This window comes from Oncorhynchus mykiss, chromosome 22 (genome assembly GCF_057628025.1).
Source record: "Oncorhynchus mykiss isolate SJ-2025 chromosome 22, ASM5762802v1, whole genome shotgun sequence".
NCBI classification, from domain to species: Eukaryota; Metazoa; Chordata; class Actinopteri; order Salmoniformes; family Salmonidae; genus Oncorhynchus; species Oncorhynchus mykiss.
Window position 1 is genome coordinate 7,107,254 of NC_143043.1, and position 13,831 is coordinate 7,121,084.

The window sequence follows — 13,831 nt, forward strand, 5'->3', positions numbered from 1 at the left end:
TTGGACAAAGCCATTGTGCTTGATAATTGTGCAGAGACATAGAGCTCTACTTACTGTGGCTTTCGGGCATGCTGTGTGTGTCATCTTCACGAGGCTCTGGGAAGGAGAGACAGAGGGAGAAAGACTAACTATCTGAGGTAAAATCAAACAATTCAAAAGAAAGGCCCCTGACGTCATCAGTAGTGATGGTCCCTTTGTAAATAAATGCACAATCAGAGATAATCTTGATGACATAACATAAAATGTAAGGATACACTGTTGCTTTAGCTGCTTATTTCAATGTATGCTCATATGTGAAGAATGAGACTTGTACTGTGCATGTGTTAAGAAACCTTATGTAGTTTTGCTCCTCAACAGAATGGAAAGTCTCAACATAAGTTTTTGTAATAGTCTCTCTGTACACCAGAAGACAGTGGTGTGGGGATGACACCCTCTGAGCTTTGGGGGCCTCATGGACCACTGTCAGAAAGGATTGTGTGTTTGTGCACATGCACACTGTTCTGGCGTATGCAGCATGTGTGTGTGAAGCAATATGTTCACATTGGTATGTGCTTGCGTGTGGACTCTGTATAGACTGTGTATGCATAGGTTTGTATATGTATTTGTAGGTGTGGGTGTTTCTGTGTATATCTTTACATGTGTACATGTACATTTGCCTAAATGTGTGTTACTAATTTAACAAAAAAGCAAAACCGGTGTCTGTTCTCTTTTGCCCTGTATCTGGCCCATTGAACCCTGCAGGATTGGATCAACCAAAGACATGACATTTCAGACACAGAGACAAGACGTGATCATGCTGGATCCAGCCAACCAGCTCCCTCCTCATCCTACCCACAATCCTCCATAGTGACTTAACTCTTTTCCCTATAATTCATATTTGCATGATTTCCTTTTCCTTTAAGCAATGTCACAAACTCGTCAGGGCCAATACATCATTGGTCTCATCGTTTTAAAGAGGCCTTGGGTGTTGCTAGCAGGTAAACTCCATTGTATAGTTAACATCAGGCAAATAACATGTCAGTTTTGCTTGGATTAAACCCAATCGTCACTGCGTTAAACTTTAAACATGTCAGACAAACATACACAAAGCGTTTCGTTGCTATGTCAATAAGTCTGGTAACGTAGGCAACGTCCGGAACTGATCGAGTCATATAGGAACCAACGGAGGCAACGTTTCTCTAACATTGTTGGTCAGTGGAGGATAAAATGGCATGACATTTAGACTGAATCCAGGCCTTTGTGCTCCAGTACTCTTAACACGGCTCCACACACAGTTGTAGGAAGCCAGAAAAACAGAAAAGATGGAAAAGATTAAGTCCCTCTGTCCTATTTGGCAGGCAGCTCCCTGAGAAGGGCTTACTGACTGAAAAGAGAGAAAGAAAGAAAGAAAAACTTATTTCCTATGATTCAGAATTCACAGAGTGGGACAAATTAGTCATGTGTATCACTCCAGTCAAGTTTGCATGTAAATCTTCAACACCCGAAAAGCACTATGCAAAGATGGGTAAAATGTTACTTTAACAGATTACAAAAGCTCCCATGTTAGATATCATGCAAATGTTGGATTTATAGAGTGTAAATGGTAAGTTGAGAAGGGAATTGGTTTAAAATGTGCTTTGGTGACATTTAAAATGCCTGCATAGGCTGTTATAAACACCATCATTTTATGAGTTGTGTTTACAAAAAATGACGACCAGTGATTTAAATCATTTCCGATTCCAGAGTTAACATGGTGATGCATACACCACACCACTGACCTGACATTGTAATCACTTTGGGTGATATTTTCTATACCATAGATGCAGCCTACAGTAAATACATTCCATCCACCATGACATGAAGTTATTAACTTCCAGCCACTGTATAAAGCTTTTCATTTATTGTATATTTGAACAATAAGCTTCAGCAGATCTTGAGCAACAATAAACCCTACTGTACCTAGTGGGCTCTGTAGCACTGCTGCCGTGTGCTACGGGGTTTCTTAAGAGTTTATACAGGGGTGATGGGGTCTCCTAAGGGCTTGTTCAGGTGTGGGCATGGAACCCATAGTACCCACCTCTCAGGTCACTCTGGGAGGCGCTGAGATCGCCACTCAACCTCTTGTAGAGCGAGCGCATCACCTTGGCACTGCCAAAGCGCTTGAAACGGGAGCGCACATTCTCATGGTACCACTCCAAAGTGCCAATCTTAAGGACCCTGGAGAGAGAGAGAGGACTTCAATAATGGCTGGCTATACAGACAGATGGATGGACAGAGCAGGGACAGACATTGACAGATTTAATAGACAAACACTGTAAGTTACTGTATGGCTCCAAGGTTTAGATCTGAAGCAGCTATTCTAGGAGTATGTTCTTGAGGTATATGTTGAGCCTTTTTTGTTGTTCTACATTAACGCATCACTACGTCAAGGAAAATATAGTATCCTTTCTAACAAAGATATCTACATAATAGTTTTTAAAAACATACCTTATCCTGGGTATGGGCTAAGTTGAGCACGCCTACAAATGTACATACTGAATCAAATATTACCACAACCTTTTTAAAACCCATGTCTATCTTTATTTCCCAAACACAATTGAACACAATCAGAATCACTTTGTCTTTTAGTAATTTTAAGCATCTGTTAACACATGTTTAAAACTTAACATAGGCTTAACACCTAACAAACACTTGTACTGCTTTAACACTTTTAACATAGGCCAGGCCATGGTGTTACCTCATATCCCAGTGATAATGCCTTGAATTCAATTTGCTCAACTTTCCATTGGCTCAAGCATTGGCTCAACTTGCCCCACAGCAAGCTTTTTTACTTTATTAGCCCAAAAAGCTACAAGGATGCACTTTCATGTTATGTTTAGGACTTCATATTGAAGTTTATAGATACACCAACTGATGAATAGAACAGTTTACAAAACTACAGTATGTTCTTTGGTTTACATAAAAGAATCATGAAACCTGTACTCCAAATAATTAATTTGATGGTGGAAATCCGTTTTTTGGACCTAACTTGTTTACCACTTTTTCCCGTGTGCTTTTTTCATTCACAAGAATGCATGAAATTATGACCTCTTCCTAAATATTTGTTCACATTATTAATTTTGTGTATAGTTTCCTAGAAACAAGGGGTGTCTCAACAAACCCTTGAACTTACCCCACTCTCCCAAGTGAGTAGGGTAAGCATTTCAATGTCAGGAATTGTGAAAAACTGATTTTAAATGTATTTGGCCAAGGTGTTTGTAGACTTCCAACTTCAACGGTATAACATGGTGCAGTCACCACCATGCTTGAAATTATGAAGTGTGGTACTCATTGATGTGTTGTGTTGGATTTGCCACAAGCATGATGTTTTTACTTTAGTGCCTTATTGCAAACAGGATGCATGTTTTGGAATATTTTTTATTCTGTACAGGCCTCCTTCTTTTCATTTAGGTTCGTTTTGGGGAGTAACCACAATGTTGTTGATCCATCATCAGTTTTCTCCCTTCACAGCTATTCAACTCCGTAACTGTTTTAAAGTCACCATTGGCCTCATGATGAAATCCCTGAGTGGTTTCCTTCCTCTCCGGCAACTGAGTTAGGAAGGACGTCTGAATCTTTGTAGTGACTGGGTGTATTGATACACCATCCAATGTGTAATTAATAACTTCACCACTCTCAAAGGGATATTTCATGTCTGCTTTTTTATTTTCACCCATCTTACCAATAGGTGCCCCTCTTTGCGAGGAATTGGAAAACCTCCCTGGTCTTTGTAGTTGAATCTTTTTTCGAAATTCACTGGGACCTTACATATAGTTGTGTATGTGGGACACAGAGATGAGGTAGTTATTCAAAAATCATGGTAAACACTATTACACAGAGTTAGTCCATACACATTATTATGTGACTTGTTAAACACATTTGAACTCCTGAACTTATTTAGGTTTGCCATTTCAAAGGGGTGGAATAAGTGCTTTTCATTTTCAGCTTTTCATTTTTAATTCATTTCAAGAAAATTCTACAAACAATCCATTTTAAATTCAGACTGTAACACAACAACATGTGGAAAAAGTCAAGGGATGTGGATACTTTCTGAAGGCACTATATATTAGCATTACGGTTGTTGTGCTAATGTCCTAACCTTAGCATGTTTGTTCAGTTCACCTGGTCATATGGCAGGAGTCGCACACCCAGCTGACATACTTTTTGTTGTAGAGGCTTCAGGCCCTAGCATGTCAGCATATTTTAGCGTGAAGGTTGTTATACCGAGATGTTAGTATTAGTATGTTTCTCCAGCTCACCTGGACATGTGGCAGGGGTCGCATACCCATCCGCACTCCTTCTTGTTGTAGCGGCTGCAGGCTTTGCAGGCGTACAGCTGGCAGTCCAGACACTGGCGCTTGCTGTTAACAAGGAACTTGAAGGGCTGCAAGCAGCGGATGCAGTGGGACTCTGTCAGGCTGGTCCCAGTGCCCAGCAGCTCTCTCTTGGTGTCCTCCTTCTCTAGCTGCGTCTTTAGCTCCCTGCAAAATACACAAGGATGGATGGATAAATTGATTGACAGAGAAATAGAAACAGAAGATGATGGATAGCTTGGCAGAGAGGCTATAGAGTGCAGGGATTATCAACTAGAATCAGCCGAGGGCTGATTTATTCTTGAGAGGATGGTCAAGGGGACGGAAAATAGTTACAAATAATTTGTTGTCTGCAAATTGACCGCAAGAAGCCCAAACAGATAATATTAGACTAAAACATAATAATTTCAAACCTTGCTTGAATTTGTATACAATCACATAGAATGAGTATACCAAACATTAGGAACGACTTTCTAATATTGAGCTGCACCACCGCTTTTGACCTCAGAACAGCTTCAATTTGTTCTCGGGGTATGGACTCTACAAGGTGTCGAAAGCATTCTACAGCTGGGCACAGGAAAAGGAATGCTCGCCCTTTTTGATTCCAATGCTTCCCATAGTTGTGTCAAGTTGGCTGGATGTCCTTTGGGTGATGCACCATTCTTGATACACACAGGAATCTGTTGAGCGTGAAAACCCAGCAGCGTTGCAGTTCTTGACACAAACCGGTGTACCTGGCAGCTACTACCATACCCGTTCAAAGGCACTTAAATACTTTGTCTTGCGCATTCACCCTCTGAATGGCACACATTCAAAATCCATGTCTCAATTGTTTCCAGGCTTAAAAATCCTTGTTTAACCTGTCTCCTCCCCTTCATCTACACTGATTGAAGTGGATCTAACAAGTGACATCAATAAGAGATCATAGGTTTCACCCCCCCCAAAAAAGCTATATATTTTTTTTTGCCCAGAAAACTTAGGTGGCCAAATAAAATCACCTGCGGGCCAAATTCACATTTGGGGAAACCTGCTGTAGTGGATGGATGGATGGATGGACAGACAGAAGTAAAGACAGAAGAATAGACATAGAAAAGGCCAATGGAGGGACAAACTGACAGTAGATAGGACAGACAGTAGATTGATTATTCTATACCAGTCACAGGAGACAATGGCCCAATTTCTCTGTAAGCCGGCAATCAGTCCCTTTCCTATCCTGTAATATGTTCAGGGATGGACCAAGGCATGCGTATCCTTGGGCTATCCAAAGTAATGAAGGTGCACTGGTATCTATAAAGGCTTTCTATGAAGCCCGAGAGGCACGGCTCATATCTGTGGTTACATATATTTTACATAAGCTGCAAACATGGCCCCGGGAACCAAGTCCATGAGGCCATGTGAGCCATCTCATATACAGCAACATGACTAGCCCAAAGGCTAAAAAGCTATCACTTTGCAGATGAAAACCGAAGCATTATTGCTTCCTTTAAGCGGTACCATATGTTTATTTATTTTTTGCCAAATATAAAAGCCTTGCTTGCTTGTAACAATAAAAGACAAACGTAACATATTTACAATCCATGTTAAGGGAATGGTAAATGTCATAATGTGCTTCTTGATTGAAAACTGACTTTTAGCTAACTTGTTTAGCTCTAACCTGCATTAAGCCAATTCGTTCACAACTGGCTGCTGGGCTGGTGGCTGCATGGGAGCAGCTGGAAACATGGAGATTTCCATGCATATTGATACAGTACCTTATCTGCACTAGACATGTAGAGTTAGTAGAACCTGACAGAAAAGTTCCATGTAAGCATAATGGCTGCATTCTAACATTGGACATACAGTTGAAGTCGGAAGTTCACATACACCTTAGCCAAATACATTTAAACTCAGTTGTTCACAATTCCTGAAATTTAATCCTAGTAAAAAATCTGTCTTAGGTCAGATAGGATCACCACTTTATTTTAAGAATGTGAAATGTCAAAATAATAGCAGAGATCATTATTTATTTCAGCTTTTATTTCTTCAATCACATTCCCAGTGGGTCAGAAATGTACATACACTCAATTAGTATTTGGTAGCACTGCCTTTAAATAGTTTAACATGGGTCAAACCTTTTGTGTAGCCTTCCACAAGCTTCCCAAAATAAGTTGGGTGAATTTTGGCCCATTCCTCTAGACAGAGCTGGTGTAACTGAGTCAGGTTTGTAGGCCTCCTTGCTCGCACACACTTTTTAAGTTCTGCCCACACATTTTCTATAGGATTGAGGTCAGGGCTTTGTGATGGCCACTCCAATACCTTGCCTTTGTTGTCCTTAAGCCATTTTGCCAAAACTTTGGAAATATGTTTGGAGTCATTGTCCATTTGGGAAGACCCATTTGCCACCAAGCTTTAACTTCCTGACTGATGTCTTCAGATGTTGCTTCAGTACATCCACATAATTTTACCTCCTCATGATGCCATCGACTTTTGTGAAGTGCACCAGTCCCTCCTGCAGTAAAGCACCCCCACAACATGATGCTGCCACCCCCGTGCTTCACGGTTGGGATGGTGTTCTTCGGGTTGCAAGCCTCCCACTTTTTCCTCCAAACATAACAATGGTCATTATGGCCAAACAGTTATATTTTTGTTTCATAAGACCAGAGGACATTTCTCCAAAAAGTACAATCTTTGTCCCCATGTGCAGTTGCAAACCATAGTCTGTTTTTTTTATGGCGGCTTTGGAGCAGTGGCTTCTTTCTTACTGAGGTTATGTCGATATAGGACTCGTTTTACTGTGGATATAGATACTTTTGTACCTGTATCCTCCAGCATCTTCACAAGGTCCTTTGCTGTTGTTCTGGGATTGATTTGCACTTTTTGCACCAAAGTACATCCATCTCTAGGAGACAGAACGCGTCTCCTTTCTGGGCGGAATGATGGCTGCGTGGTCCCATGGTGTTTATACTTGCATACTATTGTTTTTACAGATGAACGTGGTTCCTTCAGGCGTTTGGAAATTGCTCCCAAGGATGAACCAGACTTGTGAAGATTTAAAAAATGTTTGGCTGATTTCTTTTTGATTTTCCCATGACAAGCAAAGAGGCACTGAGTTTGAAGGTAGGCCTTGAAATACATCCACAGGTACACCTCCAACTGACTCAAATGTTGTCAATTAGCCTATCAGAAGGTTCTGACATCATTTTCTGGAATTTTCCAAGCTGTTTAAAGGCACAGTCAACTTAGTGGATGTAAACATCTGACCCACTGAAATTGTGATACAGTGAATTATAAGTGAAATAATCTGTCTGTAAACAATTGTTGGAAAAATGACTTGTGTCATGTACAAAGTAGATGTCCTAATCGACTTTCCAAAAATATAGTTTGTTAACAAGACATTGGAGTGGTTGAAAAACTAGTTTAAATGACCCCAACCTCAGTGTATGTAAACTTCCGACTTCAACTGTACATTAAATAAACTCAAATTGTCCTTGATCTCAAGGACCCAATAATACAGTGCGGAGAACAAGTATTTGATACACTGCTGATTTTGCAGGCTTACCTACTTACAAAGCATGTAGAGGTCTGTAATTTTTTATCATAGGTACACTTCAACTGTGAGACGGAATATTAAAAAAAAATCCAGAAAATCACATTGTATGATTTTTAAGTAATTCATTTGCATTTTATTGCATAACATAAGTATTTGATCACCTACCAACCAGTAAGAATTCCGGCTCTCACAGACTTGTTAGATTTTCTTTAAGAATCCCTCCTGTTCTCCACTCATTACCTGTATTAACTGCACCTGTTTGAACTCGTTACCTGTATAAAAGACACCTGTCCACACACTCAATCAAACAGACTCCAACCTCTCCACAATGGCCAAGACCAGAGAGCTGTGTAAGGACATCAGGGATAAAATTGTAGACCAGCAAATCATATAAACACTGAATATGTACATCAAAGACATTGATAAAAAGTTTTAGTGAATGAATTAAATGGAAGAGCAGTAATGTGTAAGCATAGAAAATGTGTAATCGTACATAAAATGCAAACGCTTAAACTGTATACAGTAGATGCTAAAACAAATGTAATAATTTACAAGGTTTAGAAACAAGTAGGGTGAATTCATATAAATCAGGTCTTCACATTCAAATTGCTGCAAAGAAACCACTGCTTAGGGACACCAATAATAAGAAGAGACATGCTTGGGCCAAGAAACACGAGCAATGGACATTAGACCGGTGGAAATCTGTCCTTTGGTCTGATGAGTCCAAATTAGATTTTTGGTTCCAACCGCCATGTCTTTATGAGACGCAGTAAGTGAACAGATTATCTCTGCATGTGTGGTTCCCACCGTGAAGCACGGAGGAGGTGGTGTGATTGTGTGGGGGTTCTTTGCTGGTGACACTGTCTGATTTATTTAGAATTCAAGGCACACTTAACCAGCATGGCTACCACAGGATTCTGCAGTGATACGCCATCCCATCTGGTTTGCGTTTAGTGGGACTATCATTTGTTTTTCAACAGGACAAAGACCCAGAACACCTCCAGGCTGTGTAAGGGCTATTTGACCAAGAAGGAGAGTGATGGCGTTCTGCATCAGATGACCTGGCCTCTACAATCACCTGACTTCAACCCAATTGACATGGTTTGGGATGAGTTGGACCGCAGAGCGAAGGATAAGTAGCCAACAAGTGCTCAGTATATGTGGGAACTCATTCAAGACTGTTGGAAAAGCGTTCCAGGTGAAGCTGGTTGAGAGATTGCCAAGAGTGTGCAAAGCTGTCAAAGGCAAAGGGTGGCTACTTTGAAGAATCTCAAATACAAAATATATTTTGATTTGTTTAAAACTTTTTTGGTTACTACATGATTCCATATGTGTTATTTCATCGTTTTATGTCTTCACTATTATTCTACAATGTAGAAAATAGTAAAAATAAAGAAAAACCATTGAATGCGTATGTGTGTCCAAACTTTTGACTGGTACTGTATATCTCACTAGGTCAGGATTTTTAAGCCTCCATACAGTGCCTTCGGAAAGTTTTCAGATCCCTTCACTCTTTCCACATTTTGTTAAGTTACTGCCTTATCCTAAAATGGGTTAAATAATTTTTAAAAATCCTTAGCAAGTCCAGCCAGAGCCCAGACTTGAACATCTGTCACGTCCTGGTCTTAGTATTTCTTTAGTAATTTGGTCAGGCCAGGGTGTGACATGGGTTTTGTGTGTGTGGTATGTTTTGTCTTGGGGTTTTTGTTAGGTGTTGGGTTTGTATTATAGTAGGGGTTTCTAGCAAAGTCTATGGCTGTCTGGAGTGGTTCTCAATCAGAGGCAGGTGTTTATCGTTGTCTCTGATTGGGAACCATATTTAGGCAGCCATATTCTTTGAGTGTTTCGTGGGTGATTGTTCCTGTCTCTGTGTTTATTTGCACCAGATAGGCTGTATAGGTTTTCACATTACGTTTGTTGTTTTTGTATTGTTCGTTTTTTCTTCATCATTAAACATGTTTCAAGAATAGCACGCTGCATTTTGGTCCGACTCTCCTTCACCGCAAGAAAACCGTAACAACATCTCTGGAGAGACTTGAAAATTGCTGTGCCTGACCTGACAATAAAAAATTTTTAAATCAATTTTAGAATAAGGCTGCAACCTAACAACATGTGGAAAAAGTCAAAGGGTCTGAATACTTTCCGAAGGCACTAGTTCTAATGTGTCCATGATATTTGTAATTTCCCTAATTGTATGACGGTGATAGGTTTTTAGTGTGATTTCCTTTACTGTCCATTGTGGTACTTAAAACCGTATTATAATCTTCCACCATAATAATTGAGTAATTTGTGGCTTGTGAGCTCAATAGATTATTATATAGATATTTTCTAAGAATTGTGGATCATCATTATTTGGACCATATAGATGAATTAGCCAAATCTGTTTTTGGTCCAATAGCATATTTAAAAGGATCCACCTTCCTTGATGATCTGTTTGGACAGTTTGCCCTGGCATTAGTTGAACACAGCCAATCCAACAGTTTCTGAAATGTTGTCACTTCCTGAGATCTGTTCGGATCTCAGATATGTATTCAAATAGATTTTTAAAAAGTAGTTACTTTCTGAGATCGGTTTCAAATAGTAGTTGTCACCTCCAAAGTAAATATTTGTTTTCCCAATTATATTTTTTTACTTAAAACTATAGCTATCCCAGGTCTGCAAGGTTCTGAACCTTTCACTGAATACACCCCTGGTTAACAGACTTATGCCATGATATGGGGTCATGCTTTTCGAACTGTGCACGGTTCTCAGGAGTCAGAATAGGAAGGCTACTGCTTAGTAGCTATGCAAGATGGTGCCTCAGAGATACAGCAGTACAGCTGTGAGGCATTAGCAATGGGATATACATTTTATATCTGTTAAATCTGTCCTCCTCTGAAAGCCCAAATCCCAGGGACTTGGTATATATCCTGTGCCTTCCTGATTTGAAAAGCGAGGATATCCGCACCATGGGCAAAGTCCTAGCTAGTTGCATGGAGGCGTGTGGCAAGATCGTCTCTCAAGGTTCCATTCAAGACCCCTCTGGTTAGAGATCCGGAAGATACGCACCTGGAAAAATAACTACCTTACAATGAAGGCTAGATGTGACATGTGCAAGTGTTAACATGTTTTTAAATGTAAAAAATTATATATGATAGCATTAATATGCTATGTCAATAAAAGCAATTTCACTTGGAATTTTATTTTGTGCAAACTAATAAAAAAACAACGTTTTGCACATGATCTTTTTGTACTTCAATTGTAGCCTGCTATAGATATAGTAGATATTTATGTTTTTTTTTCAATGTGATCTTTAGTGTAGACAGATTGAACCAAGTTTGAGTCTGTGTAAGGGTTCTAAAAATTAAATAACTTTACAAGTAGACAGATATTAGAGAGGTTTTATAAAATACACAGGATTAGCATGTCCCTAGGATTACATTAAACTAAATTGATTATGACCTTAAACCAGAAAGTTCTGCTTAGCTGGCACTCCTTGGGAGTCCTGGTATGGGAGCCAGACATCCACATTCTTGGAAGATCCAATTCAACAGACTGTTCCCATACAAGGATATCTCCTGGATGCCCATCAACACCAGTCCCCCCTCCCCCCACACATCCTTCATAGCCCACATTAAGTTAAGGGGAGTGAGAGAGAGAAGAGAGAATTATAAAACCATAACATAATAGTTTCCAGAGACGGAAAAGCAACCCACAGTTCAGAGCAGACTACTAAGCATTAAGAGACATTTTCCCTTTCGATCCCAAAAACCTCAGCTTGATTTGATAAATCTTTGGCCAAACAGTTCTGCTAAATGGACCGGTTTCAACATTACAGTTACATAATGCGGGGATCAATGTGAATGCATGTATACAAGAGTAAGAGTGTTTATCGTAAGGTGTTAACACCGGTGTCCTGGCAAAATTTCCAATTTAGCCCCATTTCCATCATGGCCACCTAATTACCCCTTCGTTCCTAATTGTCACATAGTATCACACCTCACCTCTCCTCTACATAAATGCAATCAGTTATTATAATATTATTAAATTAAAGCTTCATTCTGGGATTCAAAAAACAACCAAATGGCCATCCCGCCACTTGTTTTGGTATACAGATCATCCCCAGTTTACAATTGGCTCATTCATCCCCCCTCCTCTCTCCTGTAACTATGCCCCAGGTAGTTGCTGTAAATGAGAGAACGTGTTCTAAGTCAACTGACCTGGTAAAATAAGGGTAAAATAAAAATAAATACAGCTGACAGATGGGCCTAAGAAAATGTAACCCCTCTCAAATGCAAATGAACCTCTAATGAGGGTTATGGCCTGAGTTTTAAAGTGGAACTGACAGCGTTTTAGCAACATGAAATCTTTTTAAAATCAGCTCAATATACACCCCCAGGAAGAATATGAAGCCTTTAAAAAACATCTGACAAGCAAGCAAATAGATATGGTAATTTAAAAATGTTATTACATTCGTAGAATGTTTGGGAATGACTTAGAGTAAGCCATTTGTGAAACTTCTATAGAAATAAAGAGTGGAAACGCAGCCGTGCGTTTGGACAGTTAATAGACACTGCAGTAAATTATACATCTGTCTTGTCTATGACCGGAGTCGACACAGACCGGTGTGCCATTGCCAATCAGAGCTACAGCAGGCCTATATGCAAATAAGCCCTTTGCCACATGGGCAGTGTTACCAACAATATTTAGTGGGTTTTCAGACCTCTCCAGCGACTTTAATTGGTAACATTTTCTAGCGACACATTCAGCTACCTACACGGGCCTATCATTCACTTTGAACTGGACTGTGTGTTTACAGTTATAAACGATGGGGAATAATAACCTGCTCACCAGTCTGCAGCTTGTCTGCCAATGCATGCTTGTCCAAAACCACATTTTGACGACTGAATGGGAACCCATTTGATCGATGCCAAAATACACTTGATTGACAACTAAGAGTTATGTAAACAGTCAGCATAGCATGCTAACAAAGTGATTCACCTTTCTTGCTAGTTAACCAAACGACACCTGGATCTCTAGCTGTAGCCACAGAAAAATAATATGGGGGGAGAAGTTGGCAAATCATCCACTCTTCCAATGACAACATCCTCCAAGCAGATAGGTAACACTAGGCTCCTTGTTTTTAGCTTGCTAAATAGCTACATAAATACAGTTGAAGTTGGAAGTTTACATACACCTTATCCAAATACATTTAATCACAGTTTTTCACAATTCCTGACATTTAATCCTAGTAAAAAATTCCCTGTCTTAGGTCAGCTAGGATCACCACTTTATTTTAAGAATGTGAAATGTCAGAAAATTAGTAGAGATAATGATTTATTTCAGCTTGTATTTCTTTCATCACATTCCCAGTGGGTCAGAAGTTTACATACACTCAATTAGTATTTGGTAGCGTTGCCTTTAAATTGTTTAACCTGGGTCAAACATTTTGGGTAGCCTTCCACAAGCTTCCCACAATAAGTTAGGTGAATTGTGTCCCATTCCTCCTGACAGAGCTGGTGTAACTGAGTCAGGTTCGTAGGCCTCCTTGCTCGCACATGCTTTTTCAGTTCTGCCCAAACATGTTATATGGGATTGAGGTCAGGGCTTTGTGATGGCCACTCCAATACCTTGACTTTGTTGTCCTTAAGCCATTTTGCCACAACTTTGGAAGTATGCTTGGGGTCATTGTCCATTTTGAAGACGCATTTGCGACCAAGCTTTAACTTCCTGACTGATGTCGTGAGATGTTTTTTCAATATATCCACATAATTTTACTGCCTCATGATGCCATCTATTTTGTGATGAGCACCGGTCCCTCCTGCAGCAAAGCACCCCCACAACATGATGCTGCCACCCCTGTGCTTCACGGTTGGGATGGTGTTCTTCGGCTTGAAAGCCTCCCCCTTTTTCCTACAAATGGTGATTATGGCCAAACAGTTCTATTTTTGTTTCATCAAACCAGAGGACATTTCTCCAAAAAGTACACTCT

At 40.0% G+C, this 13,831-nt stretch overlaps 1 protein-coding gene across 4 annotated transcripts in view; it reads right to left on the reverse strand.

The window, feature by feature from the left end:
* Positions 1–13,831, reverse strand: part of LOC110501274 (melanophilin) — a 122,536-nt gene that overhangs the window by 77,841 nt on the left and 30,864 nt on the right. For all 4 annotated transcript variants that reach the window (XM_021578696.3, XM_090215239.1, XM_021578697.3 and 1 more), the window contains exons 3-5: positions 4,278–4,499; positions 2,057–2,196; positions 55–96 (exon numbers count right to left, since the gene is read on the reverse strand). In XM_021578696.3, coding sequence (XP_021434371.2) covers positions 55–96; positions 2,057–2,196; positions 4,278–4,499 — 404 coding nt within the window. The remainder of the gene's footprint in view (positions 1–54; positions 97–2,056; positions 2,197–4,277; positions 4,500–13,831) is intronic.